Source organism: Cryptomeria japonica, chromosome 4 (genome assembly GCF_030272615.1).
Source record: "Cryptomeria japonica chromosome 4, Sugi_1.0, whole genome shotgun sequence".
Classification (NCBI taxonomy): Eukaryota; Viridiplantae; Streptophyta; class Pinopsida; order Cupressales; family Cupressaceae; genus Cryptomeria; species Cryptomeria japonica.
The window spans coordinates 55,949,738-55,971,464 of NC_081408.1; the positions used below are offsets into that span (position 1 = coordinate 55,949,738).

Consider the following 21,727-nt stretch of genomic DNA (forward strand, 5'->3'; position numbering starts at 1 on the left):
CCATATCTGCATCCATCTCTTTCTCTTCAACTGCATTTTGGTTAGGCACAACAGATGTGGCACTCAGAATGGAATGACCTATGTTAGACTCACATTTCTCCCCAACAACTTTCTTTCCTTTGCCCTTTCTAGAGCTTCCAACTAATTCCTTCCTTTTTCGGTACCCATCACTCTTTGGATTCCGAGCATTGCCTGCAGAGATACAAGGGTTGGGAGATAGAGAGTCATCTATTCCCATTAAATCATAAGTTAGGGCAACACCTTTAGACTTCAATTGTTTTGTCTTCTCAGATGTCCACCACTTGGAGTATTCAACCACTGATCTGATGAGGTCTGCCAAATTTGACTCCTCTCCTTATGACCAATCAACCAAGGCCAGTGGCTCATTCCTCATCTTCTCAAAGCCCAACTGTTGAAGCTCAGGGCTGTCTTCTATTTGATCAACAACTTTGAATACTTCCATTGCTCTCACCATACTCAAGGGAATCCTTGACCAAAATCTCCTCCTGATTTCGAAACTATCAGCTGTGTTAGCCCAATAATCTTCCAAATCAGCTCTGTGCTCGAATGTTATCCCTTCTACCCTTTTCATCTTATGGAATGGATCAAAATTCTTTTTTGCTTTGTACTGGTAGAAAGGGTACCAAGCCAACTCTATCTCTACAGTGGTGACGGCTTGTGATGACGGGCACGTCTCTAGTCCATTTCCAATCACAAGAGAGGAGGTTCTTGCCTTTTTCTGCTTATCTCTTTGAACTGTCATATAGCCCTCTAGTTGGTAGGGTAGGCTAGGAGCTTATAGGGAGATCCGGAAAACCCCTGAATTCTGATATAGGTGAACTTCGGATATTGAATATACCAATACCCGAATCTGCTTATGAAGTCCATAGACTCTTGAGAGAGTCTCTGATGCATTCCACCTTGCAATGTTCGTGTGATGTGCATAAAAAATGTATCATTTACCCTCTTGAAATGAAACTTTTCTTCCATGTGAAGCTGAGGATAACAGTCATAGACAGGAAATTGATTCTTTTTATTTCCCACTTCTCCTCTACAGGTGAGGCCTCTGTATCTGTAAGTTCTAGCCAGAGAATAGAACAAGTATGAGCTCATGTAAAAGGTCCTATCTGCCTCCAAATTTCTCAGATGGCTGTGCAAGTTATCGCTTATCATTCGAGCCTAGTCTATCATCTTGAGTCCGTTCATTATTTCGTTTATGAAATAATACATCCAAGGCTCAAATGGAGCGCCTTGAGGATTACCCATTATCCTGTTCAACAAGACAATCATATCTCCGATATGCTCTTTGAAATACGCCCTTACTAATCTCTTCCTTTGTAGTTTGGAGGCACCCTTCCTTGGCTTGTCCAGCCAAGAATGATTGACGATGGCGTCGTACTCCTCCAAATGACCTTGATACATTCGATCAGCTTCATCCTTGGTTACATATACAACATTATGATATTCTAGAATTCTGAAAGCTTCCCTTATGGCTTCATTGCTGATGTTTGCCAACACTCTTCCATTTGGTGCGACAATATCTCTATTGACAGGGTTGTAGTGCCTAGCACACTTAGCTACTAACTCTGTGCACTGCATGGTAGGGAGAAAGCCGACAACATGCATACCACTCTTCATCATCTTTCGCGTGGTCACGATATGTTGACGTGTTTTTTATGACAGCGTCGAACACAAAATAAAGTTGCCTAACGGTCACTTCACTCTCTCTTGATCAAAGTACGATTGCATGCTAAGATTGCAAGAAGTTCAAACAATTGACTCCAAGGTTCCTTCAATGCGTGGACGTGACTCAGTTGGTCGATGTGATTGTTGGTAATCCAAGGGGCCTTACGTGTGCATCGTTCTTTCACTTCTTTGTTGTGGTTGGAACTCCATCATCGGATATGGCAATTCTGCGATGCTATTGCTTCGAACGGTCCAAAATGAACTGAAAGAAAAAGGGAAAGGGTTCAGAAGGATCTAAATCTACTCCTAAAGGCAGTGATAACAATGAATAGTGCTCTGGTGGACAAATTCCAAATGAACCAAGCTCTGCTTTGCCAAGATCAACTACAACTCCGCAAGAACCGGTGCAATCTTTTGAGGATGTTGGAGAATTTTCATATTGAGAAAAGTGCATCTGAATACCCAACACGGTGCAATCCAAACGACTATTCACAATTGAACTTAGCACAAATTTGGGGGTTCAGGCTAACTTTACATTGCAACTTACAATCAGCAAGATGCAAAAAGTATGAACCATGGAAATTCATCAGACACCATTACATTCTCCATTGAAATCAAAGCACTTTACTATTTCTAATCTAAGTGAGGAAGGTGAAACCATGCAAGCTTTGAAAAAATAACTTAAGTGGACACCATCAGAGAACAATGTTTCACTGTTATTATCTCAAAACTTATCGCAACAATTTCATACAAAGCTCCCTCCTCTACAAATGAGGGGGGTCACCCCTTATATAGGCTTCAAGCCCTGGCTACATGCAAAACCCTAATTAGGGTTTGCCCAAAAGATTCTCCACACATGATGCAACAAGGTGGGAATCTCCAATTAATAACCCATCATGCCCATATACAATTAATTCAAAAATACCCAAAATAGCATCCATTGTGCATTAAATGCACCACCTCCTTCAAATTCGTCCAACATGCATTGAATATTCATCCATGCAAAAATCACCCCATTATGTCATAAATGATCCATCATTTCCACATGCGGCGACTGCATGCAAAAGGAATCTACCATAAATTCAACATGCAATGACTGGGTCGCCATTTGGTCAAATATTCCGGTAATGAATGCGCCACTCTACTGCCACGTGTTCAATAGATCCTTGCCATGCAAATGGACTCTGCCGTCGTCTATCCGCTCCTGCACATGTGGAATTGTTGGAGAGGGAAAATTCGATTCAGGAAGAATTTTCTTGAAGTCTCTTCAACTTTCCTTGCTCAGAGAATGTTTCTTCATCAATTCTGCACATTTCCTAATTTTTAGGAAAATTTCCAAATTAGGGTTTCGTAGTACAGGAGAGAAAATTCTCCTACGAATCCAAATCTGTAAAACTTTTGAAATTTGGATGTGATTTGATGCTCGAGAATGGATTTTTCAAATTTTTTTCCTTGGAGGGGAAATTTCTTGTTCAGTTCATCCTTGATTCCTTCCTTGCCTTAGAAATTTTATGTTCAATTCATCCTTGGGTGTATTTCTTCCTTGCTTGGAATTTTGTCCCGAGGGAAGGAATTTCCAATACACAGCCAAATTTTCATCTTTCCTGGAATTCTGTCCCAAAGGAAGGAATTTCCAACACAGCGCCAAATTTTCACCTTTTTCAGGAACTCTGTCATGAAGGAAGGAATTTCCAACATTTAGTCAATTTTTCACCTTTGGAATTATGCCCTGCAGGAAGGAATTCATTACTTAGCCAAATTTTCATCTTTCCTGGAATTCTGTTATGAAGGAAGGAATTCATTGTTTTGTGAATTGTCCATGTCTCCCTTTCAACATCCCTATTTTTTAGGGATCCTCCTAAAATTTAGGAGCCAGGTTCATTGGGTGAAGAATTTCACCCCGATTCTGAATCTATGAAAATTTCCATATTTGGCTGAGATTTGATGTCTAAAAATAGCATAACTGAAAATTCGCCTGAGGGGAATTCTTCTTTTTATTCCTCCTTGACTCCTTGGATTTCGTGCCTTAGGCAAAATTTCAAAATTTCTGCTTGGGTGAAATTTTACCACGCCAAGGATTCATGAATTTTCTTTCTGTGAATGGCTTCTTGGATTCAGCGCCCCAGCCCATGCCTGGGTGCATTTTGGCCTTGTCCATGGAATGATGGATTATTGCAGTTGTGAAAGCATTCTTGGTTTTAGCGCCCTAGGCTTGACCTGGGCACATTTTTGCCATGTCCAAGGAATGATGGAAAATTGCAGTTGTGAAAGCTTTCTTGGTTTTAGCGCCCCAGGCCTGACCTGGGCGCATTTTTGCCATGTCCAAGGAATGATGGAAAATTGCAGTTGTGAAAGCATTCTTGGTTTTAGTGCCCTAGCCCATACCTGGGCGCATTTTGGAGATGTCCATGGAGAGGTGGATTTTTCCACTATTTTAGGCTCTTCGTCAGGATATATATATGAAATATAACATTTGAGTATAAGAAAGGAAAAAGAACTTTAAGTTATTTTTCATATATACTTTCAGGATGTTTGAGAGTGGTTTCAGGTCCATAGGAATCATAATGCAAATTCTGGAATTTGGAAGATCTTCCAAATTTCCAGACTTAGTCAAATTTCAGGCCATTTTCAGATCAGGATGACATTAGTGGATTGATGTGAATTTCTTGACTTGGATGATCATGCTTGCTTTCCTCTTCTGGAATAGGAGATCCAAACTTAGCCAAATTTTGACCACTGTCTGTGCTGAGATGCCACTTTGGGATTTTGAAGGTGGATTTTCCAGACTTAGAACAATTTTGTGCCTTCCACTTCAGGGATGATTCTCATACTTAGCCATTTTAGACCCCTACCTGTCTGCTTTCAACTTTCTAGATTTAGAAGTGATTGTGCATGTTGATTCTTCGCTGTCTGCTAGCCTGATCCTGCCACAAATAGACTTTCCCAAAATAGAAACTTTTCCAAAATGTCAGAGTTAGAGCCTAAAACAGGACGCATGAATGACTTACTATAAATAGAAACTTACTAAAAATAGAAATTACTAAAAATAGTAAGTTTGATTTTTGGCAAAATTAGACCAATCCAGGACTCAGTAAAATCCCTAAAAAATAGGAACTTTCTAAAAATAGAAAGTTGCTCCGTTTTGGCTCAAATTTTACTGGGAGGTTCCTTGAAGGGTCCTGATTCTAGTTGTATGTTCAGTTTTTCCAAAACCCTAACAGAAACCCCTAAAATCTAGGACAGAAGGCAAAAACCCTAAAATTCACAAAACGAGTCCTAGACTTAGCCGAATTCGCTCAAATAAAAAACAGATTTAATCAATATGATCCCCAAACACTTGCAAAGCAGAGAGATTGACAAGACTACTACGAAAAGACCACAAAAACGCAAGCCAAAAAACCGGGAGGGCCTAAAAAGAAGGGGGTCCCCATTTGAAATGGGGCGATGTGTGAAAACGTCACAACACGATAGGCACAAGGTTATCTAAGCCGAATATCTGCTTTTTAAACTCTCTCAGATTGATATGCTCGAGGTTGGTATCGCTGATATTCTTCCATTTTGAGTTCATTCTCGATTTAGGAGGAGCATCCTTGTCTACTTGGAACTTCATCGTGCCTGAAATCTGCGAATAAACATGAAGCTTAATTTAGAAATCAGAACTTAGATTAAAAAAAATCGAGGTTGCGAATGGCTAAGTGCTTGGAGCTTTTACTTCACTTTCATACTTAGTCATGAAAATGGAATTTTCACATGTAAACTCCCCACTCGGGACATTTACGATTTGCTATCCAAAAACCAGGTTTTATAACTTTGAAAACCCTCATCCCATTTAGTCCAAAAATGATCTTTCTTACTGAAAATTTGAATAAATCCACAAAAATACCTCCAACGAATCTGGAAAACTCAGAAAATGCAATAAATCTGTATTTAAAACCAACTTCACCTTCGAATGAATGAGAATAAGGCGAGAAGATAGAAGGAATTTCAAGAAAACTCAGAAGTTTTGACTAATCTGCCTTCTATCAGCTGGTTCAACTCCAAAAATCTGCAGATAGTTGATAAGAATGAGGGTGATAAATTAAAATTCCTTAAAAAGTTTGCCCGACCTCCAAGAGATCACCTTGCAACACCTCCAATCTACAAAATCTTCTTCAAAATGTCCCTCGATCTGAAAAATAACTCTCAATATTTCTCTTAGTTTGCTCAAAAAGTTTGAACTTTTGTGTGAGAATGAAGAAGTGAAGAATGTATTTGTAATGAAGTTCGAATCTGCAATTAGAAACACGCAGATCTTTTCCAATTCATGTTTCTAATTCATCCTCAATCCATTGTATCCACAAAGAAAGTTTCCATTTTATACTTCAGTTGGCTTGTCATCTCTTTAAGTTCGAAAATCTTATTCTCGTGCAAGTTTCTAAATTGATTTTAGTCTATATATCCGAACTTGATCTTTCAAATATCTTCCTAGAAACTTTCTAATTTGGGATTCGGTTCAAGTTCCATGAAGATTTGGATGATATCACCAAGGAATATTCCCCATTCTCAATACTTAGGAAGTATTGGCTTCACCTTTGACTTAGGCAGATTTTTGAGACATCTTTCTTGTTGCTTGGGCGGACTTTTCTTCTACCTCCAAGGTGGACTTTGGAGACTTCACCAAGGAGGGCGGACTTTTCTTCTACCTCCAAGGCGGACTTTGGAGACTTGACATCATGGGCGGACTTTTGGAAGACCACCATTTGGGATTTGAGAACTTCATCATCATGCTTGCTATCTCCTCACCCTGAGGCGGACTTTCTTGCCTTGAACACCTTTTCTTCATCCATAGGGTGGACTTTTGGAGCATCTCTTCACATGGTGGACTTTCTTAGACATCCACTCATCAGCACCTTGGGCGGAGTTTGGAGGCTTCACCCAGTAGGGCGGACTTTTAGTCTACCTCCAAGGCGGACTTTGGAGACTTCATCAAGGAGGGCGGAATTTTGTTTGCCTTAGACTACCTTTCACTTCATCCATAGAGCGGACTTTTGAAGGCTTGGCAACTTCATGGAGGGCGGATTTTTGAGCTTCCAACTTCATGGTGGACTTTAACTTGTTCATGACCATAGGCAGAGTTTAAGACTGCCTCTTTCATGGACGAACTTTCATACTACCCCTAGGGCAGACTTTTGGGAGATCACCAAGTAGGGCGGAGTTTGAAGACACCTCCATCATTATGCTTGGGCGGAGTTTTGAATGACCACCTAGGCGAACTTCCTAGTGATCTTGAAGAGGGTGGACTTTCAGGCTTGGCATCATGGGCAGACCTTTTGAAGGCTTGTTTCAAGGGCAGAGTTTCAAGACACTTCCATCATCATGATTGAGTATGGCGGACTTTAAACTTCATCAAGCATGGCGGACTTTCATGACTCTTTGCATAGGGCGGAGTTTCTCATGTTCACTTCCTAGGGCGGACTTTTGGACATCTCCATTGTCAGCACCTTGGGTGGACTTTTCATCACCTGCCATAACACTCACCATCACTCATTAGCCAGACTTAGAAAAAATATTTAGAAAAAACTTCAAAATTCCACAATTTCTTGAATTCTAACCAGATAAATTAGAAATTCGAAATCCATACTCAGGCAAACCATCTGAAGCATCATGACCCCTAAAATGTAGGAACCTAGCTTTTTAGGTCAAAAATTGGAAATTCTTGATTGTGATCGAAGCAGGGCAGTGGTATCAATGCAAACCCTAGGTCCCCACTCCAAAAAAGAAAAAAGTAGGTATCCCTAAAAAATAGGGAAAACTTTCTAAAAATAGCCATACCGGGGATTGGGTTAAAAATGCCAAAAACGAAACTTCCTAAAAAATAGGAAAAAACAAAAAGCAAACTTTCTAAAAATAGAAAGTTGTTCAAATTTGTTCAAATCAATTGCGATCTTTGTCCTTTGGCCTTTCTAGGCACTTTGACGGTGTTCGGACTTTGGTATCACTTGGCTTGCAAAAATTGACGTTCAATCCTTTAGCCTCAAATCGTTCAAAACTTGACAAAAATGAGCAGAACTCGAAGCGGAAGGCCACAAGCACTAACAAAAGCCCTAGAAAGCTAGAAAGGATAGGGTCCCCATTTGCAATGGGGTGATGTGTGAATAATGGTCACAACAGTCGAGAGTAGAAATCAGGGTTTCCTATTTTCTAGGAGGAATCTTTGGTGTTTTTCAGGGGATGTATGTGGGAGTTTGGATGTTTGGATTCTGGATTCCTTCTGGGTTTTCAGAGAGCTTCAAGATGGTTTGTCATGCATTTGCATCTGGTGACTTTTTTTGGACTTACTATTTTTAGTAAGTGTGACGACTGCTTAGAATGTGGTTACAATCACTTTGGAAACACTTACTATTTTTAGCAGTATGCTATTTTTAGTAAGTACTATTTTTAGCAGGATGTCAGCAGGCTTGTTCAGATGGCTATTTCCGACAGGTTAGTTTGAGCAGTTGGTCTTCCAAGCATTTTTGGTGCTATTCTTGCCAAGGGTTCTTCAACTCAGTTCAGTGACTATTTCTGGCAGGGCAATTCTCTCAGCTTGTTTCCCCATATCCTTGGAGTTTGTTTTGGCAAGTTCAGTATTTGATGAAAAATGGTGTTTTAAATTAAATTATAACTTAAGGCAAAGGTTGGACGATTTGTTTTAAAGGGATTGCTTAAGTTATATTGATATCTAAGTCATTTCCTTAATTATATATTGGGCAGTTTATTGTTGAGGAAATTTTTTCTAAAGTGAAATATTAATAAGGCAAGATGGATGCCTTACGGAGAAATAAGTTAATTTTATAATATATTTCACTTATCTACCTTGGATGCCACATTATGATTTTATTGTCATTTTTATAAAGTATATTTGCTCCTATGAGAAGGTCGATTTGAAGAAAGAAGAAATGAAATGTAATTTCAAAATAATGTGAAGTGAATGTGCATTTGGGTTTGGCGTTCATTTGGAGGGAATGTGAATTTGAATTTGTAGACACAAAGTCTATGAGAAGGTCGATTTGAAGAAAGAAGAAATGAAATGTAATTTCAAAATAATGTGAAGTGAATGTGCATTTGGGTTTGGCGTTCATTTGGTGGGAATGTGAATTTGAATTTGTAGACACAAAGTCTAAAGAGTGTTGGGCTCTTGTTTTTGGTATCCAAGAATTTTTATAATGAAATGCAGAGTGAAAGCTTTGGGGAACGCTTACCTCCTAGCTATAGCTTGATTTCTTGCTTGCAATACAACAACTAGTCGAGCCAGACACTGCTCTTCATTCAGAGGAGTGGATTGAAGATAATGTTGCAGATTTATATATTAGATTTTTGATTTTTGAGAGTGCTGTAGTGTGTTCTTGTTGCTAGTCGTGGAGTGTACTGAAGTGGATTTTGGGTTGCAAGTCTCAGTGTGTCATTCTCCTCGTTTTGGGTATTTCATCTGTCTTTCTTTTTGGTTTAGGCGATTCATTTTGCAAGTTTATAGAGCTTAAAATGGTGTTTTGGATTCTATTTTTGCAAAATCGTACCTTAGCGGGCCGTACCATGTGGCTGAGCACTTTTGAATGTGTGCATAAATTATTGGGGTCGGTTTGCCATGTTTTGTTGTCCTAGGAACGATCGCCTACCTCATAGTGATCATTTGCTTTCAATTTCGTGTCATTTGGTTAAGAATTGGGTGAGTTGTGAGTGTTTTAGTGGGATTTGGTGTTGCTGGTATGTGTGTTTTCAGCATGCTGGGAGTATATCAGAATTAGAGTTTTTGGTGTTTGGAGTTGGTTTTGGGGTGTGTGAGTTCATTGGTGTGAAGAGAAAGGACTTGGTTTCATTTGCAGCTGTTGGTCATGTTATTGCAGTTGGTTCATCACTCTTATATGCTATGATTCATATTGTAATGATGGTAGTAGTACTAACAACAGTTTCTATCGTTCTTTCTTGTCCCACTGCATAAGTGGAAGAGGTTGGCCTTGTTGCCTATTTTTGAAATAGTGATTTCCTGTAAATTGTAATCCATATCGTGCGTTGTAAAGCTGGTTAGTAGTATTAACAGGTATCTAATTGGATTATTGCTCTTTGTCCCATTGCATAAGTGGAAGAGGCTGGCTTTGCCGCCTATTTTGAATATTGTAATACTGTCCTCCTCCTGCATAAGCGGTAGAGTTGATTTGTTATCTCATTTTCAGTCCTCCTGCTGAATAAGCGGTGGAGTTGATGGCTATTTCATTTCTAGTCCTCTTGCTGAATAAGCGGTCAAGTGATTGTTGTTCTTACAATTTGTAATCTTCTAATTGGCTGGTTGCACCGCCACACTGCTGTAGAAGTTCTTACATCCGCTGGATGAGCGGAAGGGGCTAGCTTGCTGCCTAGTATTGTATTTGAGATTTCATTTCCAGCAGTTATTTGAGCTAACAATCCCCTTGACACCGTATGCTCTCACCCTGCCATGCTCTGCCCTTGGTGATCAAAAAGTGAAAGGGTTACTTTCAGCATTCCCTTTCTCCACAAGTTTGATTATTCTAACCTTAATAGGTGAATCTTGTTGTGTTAAAAATAAAAAAAAATTAAGGGGGATATTACATTTGCCTTAGTGGAGAATCTTCCTATGTGCATGACTTTTCACTGTATACATAGATTGAGAAGTGGCTAACACGTACTTGCTCTCCACTTGATGCAAGTTGTCGAAAGCTCAATTGTCTGGGACTTGAATTTGTTCACCTTCAATTTGTATGCTTTTCTTATAGCTATAACTTCAGCATGCACAATAGGATTTATATACTTCAAACAATGTTATGACAGCTCGCAACAACTTTATTATTACCACTACAACAGCAACAAAGGCCCCCCATGGCCATAATTAAGGAAATCATTTTAGATTTCTGCCTTGAAAACCTTCTTGATACCCCGAAAATGCAAATACAAGAAGTTTTCATGGTTGGACTCCACAATACTTATCTCTTCCTTACATTATATGGCCTTGAATTTTCATGATTTAGGACATGACTGTCTACATGCTCATACAGGCTGCTATCTGCCCCTGTCATCACTGTCACAGAAAACAATGAACTTGACCTTCAGAATGAGCATGGCAGGGACCTCTATCCGACTGTCCTCTTGTTCATTTAACCTCTGTTCCTTGTACACTTGACAATGCTTTCGTATACCTATCACGGTTTTTTGTCTTCATTATTGTTTTAGTTTTCATTACACTTTTGTAAACCTTCCTCTGCATGCGCTCCAATTTCTTTGCAGGTTTCTGAATTTGTTTCACATCATGTCACGAGCATATGTGATATGATCCCTTGTATTACGAGGTAATGTAATACATTCTATTATGAGAAATGTGATGCTTATTTCAATGTTTACATAGGTCGCCAGTTATCTTCCCTAGCTAAGAGGGAGTGTTGAAACTAAGTAGCTTCGGTAAGATAAATGATTGAATGAGAGACTTCATTTATCTCTCATTCAATCATCTACCTTATCGATTTAACTACAAGCTAATGGTAGACTTCATGATTGAGTGAATAAACTTGTTATAATCATCTTTATATGCATTTCACAGGCCAAGCATCGGATTGCACATTTCGACACTTGGACATCATTACCAAATCATGCTATGACCATATTTCATATTCTGTGATGTGATTGTAATTAAACAGATTGGATTTATGATAACTATAATAGTTATCATATTAATCTCGCATCATACCGATTTGTTATCGGTTGTTAATATTAAATAGCATTTGACATGAACCGATAGTTATCGGTAAAACGCTTTAATGAAACGATGCTTGTGAACCGATCAAGACATGCCTTCATCGGGCATGTCAAGAGACATGTCCGGTCAAGGCATGCCTTGAATGGTGAGCATCTCATATAAGTATATGCCGTGTGGAATGCTGTAGCGATCATCGAAATTAATAAATGTCGTCTACAGCAACCTGCAATATTAGAAGTAACAGTCAATAAAACAGTAAAAAGAATATCTAAACTCCTACAACTTCAGATTTGAACATAAATTTGAATAACATTTACAAAAGCAATAGACGTGCAGATAGATATTAAATGAAAATATAGAACAGTTCTCTTTCATAGCCATAGTTAAATATTGTCAAAATGGTAGATAGAAGATTTGCTTCTATATAATTTAAATCAATCTTTACCACAGCAATGTGTTAAGGCCATTTTTTTGCAAGGTTAACAAAGCAGCCCTCCTTTATTTAAAAGAAAGCTACTGTATTAGATTTTGAAAAAAGTCAGGAGCAGCATCTTCATGAGATGCATGTTCAAATTTTAACAACTTTTTAGCAATATAAAATTATAAATAATGAAAGAATCTTCAACCAGTCACATTTAGGAAAAGGTTTCATGTTATCTGATAAAACTTCTCGAAATTAGGAAACCTTTGGCAGAATGTGAAAATATATTTATTGTCAGGAAGTGTTTATCTTTTAAATTTAAACTTGGAGATATTTATTGTAATGGCATATCAAAAAATACCATTACAAAAAACTCAATCGGGATTGATATATTGCTTAGAAAGTCGTGATTAGCTTGGATTGTCTTGTATTATAAAGAATGCCCTTCTATTTATTGAACATCTCAATGGGTTTTTCATAAGAATGTTCACAAAAAGAGATGTAACTACTTGCAACATATCCTTTTCAGAATGTTACAAGCATAAGTGCTTAAGTATCATAAAAAACTGCAATTTGAAAACTGGGAGACATAATGCTTGTATTGGAAAATTTTGTTCATAACTCTTTAAGTGGTTAAGTTCTTTTAGAAGAGGCCATTATCATAGGTACATGCCCAGCAAGATATGATGTTTGTTTTATAGGCAGATTGACTTGGCTTTGCAAGCTACAATTACTGCATAAATATGATCTACTTTTAAAGTATAATATGCCCCAGAGTTGTTCTTGTTTTAGGGTTGTTCATCATGCATTAAGGGATCAGTTGTTCTTGAATCATACAGGATGCGGCTTTGCAGTCTAAGGTGACAATGAAATGCTTTTTTGATGTCGATATTGGAGGCGTTCCTGCAGGAAGGATAGTGTTGGGGCTCTTTGGTGAGGATGTACCACAAACTGCAGAGAACTTCCGTGCATTATGTACAGGTTTGGTTATATTATTGACTCATTTTTATGTTAATTTTGTCTCTGGGTAACCTACGTGCAAGAAGCTGGTATAGAGTTATTGTTTGAATTTTTTGGCTGATTGAATTGGCAGGAGAGAAAGGGTTTGGATACAAAGGATCTTCATTTCACCGTATTATTAAAGACTTTATGATTCAGGGTGGAGACTTTGACAGAGGTGATGTATGTATCTGATATGATTTCACTGAAATACACAAGTGATTATTTTGTGTATTAAATTCTTGTTGGTTGCTTTACGTGATTTCTTTCAACTTTATGATGCCTTGCATGTGTCGAATTGCTTTTGTTTCTGTGGTATGTTATACTGCATTTTATGATGTGAAGTATTGTACATCTTGGTGATGAAATGAAACAGAAGAATATTTGGTAATTTACTATATCATTCAGCCTTTAAATTCTGATTGATTTTTGTTTTGATATCTCTGAGATTTATAAGTTATAACATATACTAATTGGATTATCTTGTTCTTTGAGTACCTAATCAATGGGTATGGCTATATGTGAAGCACCTATGTTTAATCTTGGTACAAAAAGAGTGCACAAGAATTGATGGCCAAAGAATTGATGGTATCCATCAAGGGTTCCCATAAGTTTCACCCAGTGAGAGTTGCCTTTGCATTGCTATGGGAAAACAGCAACAGATCTATACCCTGTTTTCCTTGAATTGTAATTAATTTGATGCTGACAACAATGCCATATTAATATATTATGAGTTACATGTTTTCTGTATAAAGGATGGGTTACATTAATACATAGGGTTGAGGTTTTGTATTTGATTTTGTATCAAATATGGACACCATATTTTGAGAACAATACTAAAGGAAATTATACAAATATAGGTGGTGAAAAATAACCACAGATAGAAGATTGATTAATATTTTGTCATTAGTTGAAAAGACCATGCTAAGAGAAAATAGAAGAGGAAAACAGTAACTCATTATCAGAGGAGATAAAAGAAGAGGAGGTCTAGAAGGAGTGGTTAGGCAGGGCTTTTATAACCACAATGGTTCACATTTGACATTTAAAACTCAGCAAGCATGTCTCTTTGTGCTAAATGGATGTGCAAAATAGTGGTGTTGACTTGCCCCTATTCAGCTACGGGAGGGCTTATTTTCCATTAGTTTTGGAAAAAATTGAGCCAGGATAAAGAAAAACATTCACCACATGGTTTTGGCTGTATGCTCGAGTTGTGTACGCTCAACCAACACACAAAAAATTGACTGTTCACTTAATTTTTTTGTTTGGAAAAGGAACTTGTTGCAACTGATGCATGGCTGGCCAGCATGCAGTAAGATTGACTGTACATCAATTGATATTTTGGGAGATTGTTCAAAGGATTAAAATTTCAAAAGGCTGCATTGTGCATATGCGGAACATCTGAGGAGGCAAAATCCACACCATTTGACTTATTGAGTTGTGGAAGAGCAAGCTGGAGAGTTCTGAAAGAGATCTGAAGAGTGTCTAAATCAGGGTTGATGCATTATTGGTTGTAGCTTAAAAAAATGATTATTTCAAATGGAAACTTAACTAAGAAACTGATCTTGTATCCTCTAGCACAACCTTTCAGTGACCAAGAATGCCTTGTGTGGCTGGATCCTGAAGATAATGGTTAGTGCTCAATTCAAGCCTTAATGACTATAGAAAAGAGGCTCGAAATAGACATAGGGTGAGGATACTGTCATCTCAAACATTGCGCAGAACAACTACGGAATGAAGACACAAATGTATAGCTACTTGCTGGAACTTGTCCACTGCATAAAATCTTTTCTGTAGTAGCAGCATCAAGCTTTGTATTTGATAGTCATGTATATCGTTAGCTCTTTCCCCCTAGCTGCATTTCTTAAAACACAATGTTCAAACATTGCTTCAATGGTAGCCTTATTCGTTATTATCAAAGCAGGTCAAAATAATCTCCAATAGGCCATTAAACATTAATAGTCGGGTGAACTTTGTAATGTCCCTACTTTGAAATATAATTTAATAATAATAATAAAATTAAGATAGAAAAGAATAAAAAAAATTAAATTAAAATAAAAAAGAATAAAAAAAATTAAATGAAAATAAAAAAGAATATAGTTAAATATAACTAATTAAATTTAATTAAGTTAATGAATGGTCAAAAGACATGGAAGTAAAAGTTGCGACTCCCTCAACAATGAGATATAAAAGGGAAAAGAGAACTTCATTTGAGAGGGGGACAATTTGAAAATCAGAAGTGCAGATCTGATTATGAAAGGTTGTGTCCCTTTCAAAAGGCAGAAATAATGAAGAGTTGCACTCTTTCAAAGGGTGCTAATGGTGAAAGGGTGTGTCTCTTGCCAAAGGGCATACATGATGAAGAGGTGTGACTTCTCCCTCACATTGAGAGATATGAAGGAAAGGAATCAAAAGGATCCAGTGAGATCACCATCGATTAGATCAGATCAAATCAGATCAGAACTGTTATTAAGTTACAGGCAGTAACATCCTTGCTCTTCGTGGTATGCTTGAGGATGTGCTTAATATGTATGCTTAATATATGATGCTTGATAATGTTCTTATGCAGAATTTAGTAGTAATATTAATATAGACTGCAATATGTACGACAATCATACTTAATTTTATATATATTCATTGTATACACCTAAAAATGGTCTGAAGATAGTTAATTAAATACGCAGTTATTTGATTAATTCCCCCTCCCAATTAATTGAATTCACAAGCAATTTAATTAATTTCTCTATTCATCTACTAGTAAATAAATCCATATAGTTCATCTCATCTTCCCCTTTGATTAATTAATTCTAAATTAATTAATGTCTCCCCATATTAATCAATTCTTCTAATCCCTAATTAAGATTAACAAACTCAAGTTTGTTGAGATTAATTACCATTTTCCAATTATTTGAATTTCTAAATTCAAATGAGCACATGGCTCCTAACTTTAACCACCTAACCTAACCATCCCCTAACTTAACCCATTCAATCTAATCTTGGGTCTAACTAACCCTATCCTATCTTGCACATTCTAACCTCCTTATCCTAACCTCCCATGGTGTGGATATTCTCTCCTTGAGACACATGGCACTTTTGCCACATGTCTCCTCCCTTGGACACTTGCTCTCTCATGAGCAAGGCTCCTTGACACTTGTCACCACAGAGATGACAAGTGTCCCTTCCTCCAACCTCTTCTCCAACTTCCTCAATCTTGGCCCTTGATATACATCCAACATTGAATATAAGATCACATTGTCAACCATTAACTATCACATATCAATCTAAACATGATAAAACACTTATCAATGGATGATATATTTTGACTCATGATTTTAACACTTTGGCGATAATTGTTCAACTATTTTATTTTGATTTTCACTATCATGATTTCTGAGTAACTCCAAGATGTCTTTGACTAGAGGAACGAAGAAGGAACATGATATTTTTCTTGTCTACTGTCTGTAAATTAATCATTAATATGTGCAAAGTTGTTTAAGGAAATGATCATCAGAGTATCATCGAAGACATTTCGGACTTGCATATAGAAATGGTTAATACTGCCTATTTTACGCAAGCAACACTCTGGTCATCTTGGTTCAATTATACCTCGATGCTTGTGCTAACTTGCAATATCAAAACCCAGGAAAGTAGTGCTCAGGTCATCATGGTTCAATTATACCATTGATATTTGCACCCACTTCTTACATTTTAAAGGCTCAATGATGAAACAAAGCAATGACTTCATGACTGTTTTGATCACTGTATTGCATTTCATTTTTGCATTTGCATTTAGCTTGCATTTCATTCTTGCATGGGATCACAAAATATCATCTTATCCAAGGCCAAATCTATCGCAAAAATCATCAATGTATCATCATAGGTGTATACACAATCAGAAAGATGACTCATCTCTCCAAATATTGTCGACCCAATGCAAATCTTACGCTACCCCCTCAAATATGAACCCACATCAACATCTAAATCTTCTTGCAACAGGATATCAACAAAATGTCAGTTCTTTATCTCATCTGATCCATTCTATCATGTCTTATACAAGATGAATCCTTCTTGGAACTAGACGTTTTGATCAAGTCTTATACAGGATATATCGTTCCTGAAACCAGACGCTTTGATCATCTTTGTCTTATACAGGTGTCATTCCTGAAACCAGACTAAATCTTGATCTTATCAATCTAATCAGTCTTGTCAATTCAATCAAGCTTTATCAATCATCACATCCAAAATCACATCATAGTGATCAAAGAACTCACACTCTCATCAATCAACATTGTAGAAGTCAAATCATTTCTAATCGGGAAATCAATTTCGCAAAGATCCAAAAACTCCAAAGGTCAATTATCTCAATTGATCTCCCGAGGGGGCATCATCGTATCACAATTTAGCAATCAATGGTTAGGGCATCCCATCAAACCAATATCACATCAACATCATCACATTGAGATTATTCTTTGAATCAATGCCTCCTCACACATCGCTTCAAAGAGGGGCAAAATGTATACACCTAAAAATGGTGTGAAGATAGTTAATTAAATACGCAATTATTTGATCCCTTCCCAATTAATCGAATTCACAAGCAATTTAATTAATTTCTCTATTCATCTACTAGTATATAAATCTAAATGATTTATTTATATAGTTCATCTCATATCCCCCTTTGATTAATTAATTATAAATTAATTAATGTCTCCCCATATTAATCAATTCTTCTATTCCCTAATTAAGATTAACAAACTCAAGTTTGTTGAGATTAATTACCATTTTCCAATTATTTGAATTTCTAAATTCAAATGAGCACATGGCTCCTAACTTTAACCACCTAACCTAACCATCCCCTAACTTAACCCATTCAATCTAATCTTGGGTCTAACTAACCCTATCCTATCTTGCACATTCTAACCTCCTTATCCTAACCTCCCATGGTGTGGATATTCTCTCCTTGAGACACATGGCACTTTTGCCACATGTCTCCTCCTTTGGACACTTGCTCTCTCATGAGCAAGGCTCCTTGACACTTGTCACCACAGAGATGACAAGTGTCCCTTCCTCCAACCTCTTCTCCAACTTCCTCAATCTTGGCCCTTGATATCTTCAGATCAAATCTGGACTGTCGATTCTTGCCACCTGAGCTTTGGCCTTGGAATTCCTATAAATATCCCCCATTTTGGAGCAATATGGATCCCATCTCATATCAATTTAGGCATCATTACTATAGGCAATTTGCATTTCAATTATCTAGCATTTAGCTTTTGGATTTATCATAGCATGTTTCTTAAATCATGCATTTCATATCATCTCCATAGTCAATCATGATCAAACAGTTACTCTTGAGTTGTCATTTTGGAGGTCATTGCTCCGCTGAGAGCCCATCAATCCAACACCTTCAAGGTCCTCAAGAATAGAGGAAAATGAGACATTTCAAGGAAGGCTTATGGTTTGCATCTTTGATTTAGTTTTGAAATTAAGCTTTTCAATTATTTTATATTGTCTCATTATATGTGTATGCCTCCTATATACCACATTTTTAGCATCACATTCATAATACATGAGATGTTAGTATACTTAAAGTCTAAATCATGTTATTACTGTCAGTATTTTAGAAGATGGGGACGAGATGTTTCAAAGAGGAGCAGTCCAAATCCAAGCAATAGGTTAAGTCCCAAGATAGGGTGGGGATCAGTGACCCATAAGCCTTGAGGGTATAGACCTAAGATAGGTGAGGGCTTGGATTTGTAAACTTTGAGAGAACCTATTGTATTTGGTCTCTAAGCGGTTTGGTAGCATACATAGACCCTTCTCCATTAAAACTGAAGTAGTAGTAGGGTTTGATATCTATATTAAGAACTATGAATAATGAAATTAATCATCTAATGAGGAAAATAAATAAGCACTTGTTAATAACTAATAAATTGAAGAATATCAATGGTTGGCTTCATGATTAGTCTCTGAATCAATTTTAGTATATTGAAATAGATTAATTATGTTAATCAGGTAGGGGACATTGCAAACTTGAACAAGAAGGAATGTTAATTACCATGCTACATAACCATAAAATGGCCTTTGCTTGGGATTACCATGACATGCAAGGTCTTAACCTAGGTCCTTTGTACACATCATATATACATAATGAGGATTATAAACCTTGTGACAACCTTGTGGAGGATGAATCTTGTAGTCTTGCATATTGTGAAAGGAAGAATTACAAAAACTCCTAGACTTTGGCTTCATCTACTCTCTAATTAATAAATTATATTAAATTGCTTATCGACAAGGACAGGGGAGCATGAAATGACTAAAGACCAACCTATGGCATATAGATTAGAAAGTGCCACCTCTTCTTTATGCAACATGACTATAGAGAAGTTTGTGTAGATTGCAAACCACATATTCCTTCATGAATACATTGGTAAATATTAAACATGATTGTATTGGAGGTGCGAAACACAACTTTCCATGCAATGGCCTCACCTAGGGTAATGCAAGAATTGATATGAATAGGTTAAGTGATAGTTTTGATGAATGTTCTTGGACCTTGAAGATAGATGAAGAGAATAAATGATCTAGGGATGAGATAGTGGTGGAATTGGGATGTGAATCAATCTTAGTCTACATAAGATTTAGTAATGTTTTAGTAATTAGGACAATTATCTACCTATCTATTAATTAGGTCATTAATTACTTTTTCACTTAAGCTAAACTTAGGTGCTTTTTGTTATCTAGAGTTTGCTTTTCTAGCTTATAAGGATTCATTCATTCATTGTAATTGTATCTCCAATGAATTGTGCAATAATATAGAATCCTCTGGTTGTAATAGAGCATATTATCTTTGCTTGATCTCTACTGTGTGATAGGGTAATGCAAGAATTGATATGAATAGGTTAAGTGATAGTTTTGATGAATGTTCTTGGACCTTGAAGATGGATGAAGAGAATAAATGATCTAGGGATGAGATAGTGGTGGAATTGTATCTCCAATGAATTGTGCAATAATATAGAATCCTCTGGTTGTAATAGAGCATATTATCTTTGCTTGATCGCTACTGTGTGATAGGTTGTTTGCTTGCAGATGATTCTTGGCTTGTATGCTTGAACATTAACTTCCACATGGTATCAAAGCATATCGATTAAGTTGTTGCCCGCATGCTTAAGGGATTCAACCTTGAGTGATTTTTTTGTGCATATTGGGCTCAAATGGAGGTTGCTGTTGTGTTCGCAATATCCCAAAACCTATAGATTGGCTGTCATTTCATCAAAATCTGAGGAGTGGAAATTTTGGGTTTTAGGTTGAGTGCACAAAAATTGAGGCAAAATTTGGGGGTCAGCAAAAAATCTGGGCACTTTGGAGTAAATTGGACATCATCAGCGCGCTTAGAACGCCCAAAAACCGTAAGATTGATTGTCTGTTTGCCAAAATCCAAGAAGTTGAAGAAAAAGAAATTTGTTTTGGCAAGTTTTAGATCTATGTATAGTTACAACAGTTTTATGTTATTGGGTTTTCAATTTTCTTCTCAAAATCAATTTTTTTTCCTATTTTTTGGCCTTTAGTTTTTCTAGAAAATCCAAAAAATAGGGTCCAAAAGCTTTAAAAGGCAAAAATAAAAAAATATATCTCTGGTTTTTTTATTATTTTTTCCACAAATGTTGCTTTTTCAAAAAAACCCGCACATACATGGAAAAATCCAAGAAAAACAAAAAATTCCATAATCTAAATCTAGTGATGGAGGGCAAAATTTTCTTTTTTAAAAAAATCATTAAAAGTGGGGCTCTATTTTAAAGAAAGCATTTAAAAATGCCTTTCCTTAAGCATGCGTAGCCTTTTTTCCAGCAAAGGCTGCTCTCCTTGGTCGTACAACCATTCACATGCAGCATTTCGGGGACCTTTTTTTGACTTATGCATGATTCCAAGGAATATTCCTTGAATCTGAAGCATATTCCTGTCACAGACAAGTTCCTTTTTTTAAGGGAAGAATATTCCAATGATCCAAAGCATATTCCAACAAGGGAAAGAACTTTCCAGTCACTTTTTTAGGCCAGTTGATTTTTCTAAGCAATAGAAAATTTTTGGAGAATATTTTATTAGTACATCAACATGCACCCCTCAAGCCCTAATTTTTAATTTTGACTTAGGTGTGGTTTTTTGGCCATAACTTTGTCATACGAAGTCAAAATCACACAAGCGAGATATTGTCGGAAAGTTGGAACGATGTATTTGCCATTTTTTGCACTATTTTTTCGTACTAGGCCTCCAAAGTTAGCCTTCAGTTTTGTGCTCCTGGGGCCATATCTTGCACATCTTAACTCCGTTTTTTGAAAACCAAATATCGTTGGAAAGCTCTTATAGTCTATCTAGATCTTTTTCTATAGAATATTCATCAGGTATGTAGAGATCTTAATGTTGTCCTTTTTAGGTCTCTATTTGTATTGAGAGTTTATGTTTTTGTACAATTTTGGAGATTATCTTGAGGAGTTAATCATGTATAAGGGTTGTAGATGTAAATATTGTGGGAGCAATCAACATGGGCATGAATTGTGTCCTAATTTCTCACATGATGCTTTTCAATTCTTGCTTGAGAGTGCATCGAGATCTCAAGTGGCTCCTTCTCCACTTGCAGAGACAATTGTTGTATCTTAATCGATTGAGACATTTATTCTTTTATTTTTTGATTGGTTAATGGAGCATTATATTAAATTCAAATAAAAACATACAATTTGTAGAGCTATCATGAAACAATATCAAGACATTACCCCCAAAATTAGCTTGCCTGCAAAAAACTGTCTATCACAATTCAACCGCCTAGATGTATGTGCCATACTATAAAATGGGGCTCAACCCCTGATACAAAAAACTTTGAACTACACCCATACTATGGAATCAAATCATTTAAC

At 36.9% G+C, this 21,727-nt stretch overlaps 1 protein-coding gene across 1 annotated transcript in view; it reads left to right on the forward strand.

Moving 5' to 3' along the window:
* The window catches only part of LOC131039002 (uncharacterized), a 118,413-nt gene that overhangs the window by 72,869 nt on the left and 23,817 nt on the right, over positions 1 to 21,727 (forward strand). The window contains exons 3-4 of the mRNA XM_057971635.2: positions 12,668 to 12,809; positions 12,922 to 13,010. Of these exons, the coding sequence (XP_057827618.2) occupies positions 12,668 to 12,809; positions 12,922 to 13,010 (231 nt within the window). The remainder of the gene's footprint in view (positions 1 to 12,667; positions 12,810 to 12,921; positions 13,011 to 21,727) is intronic.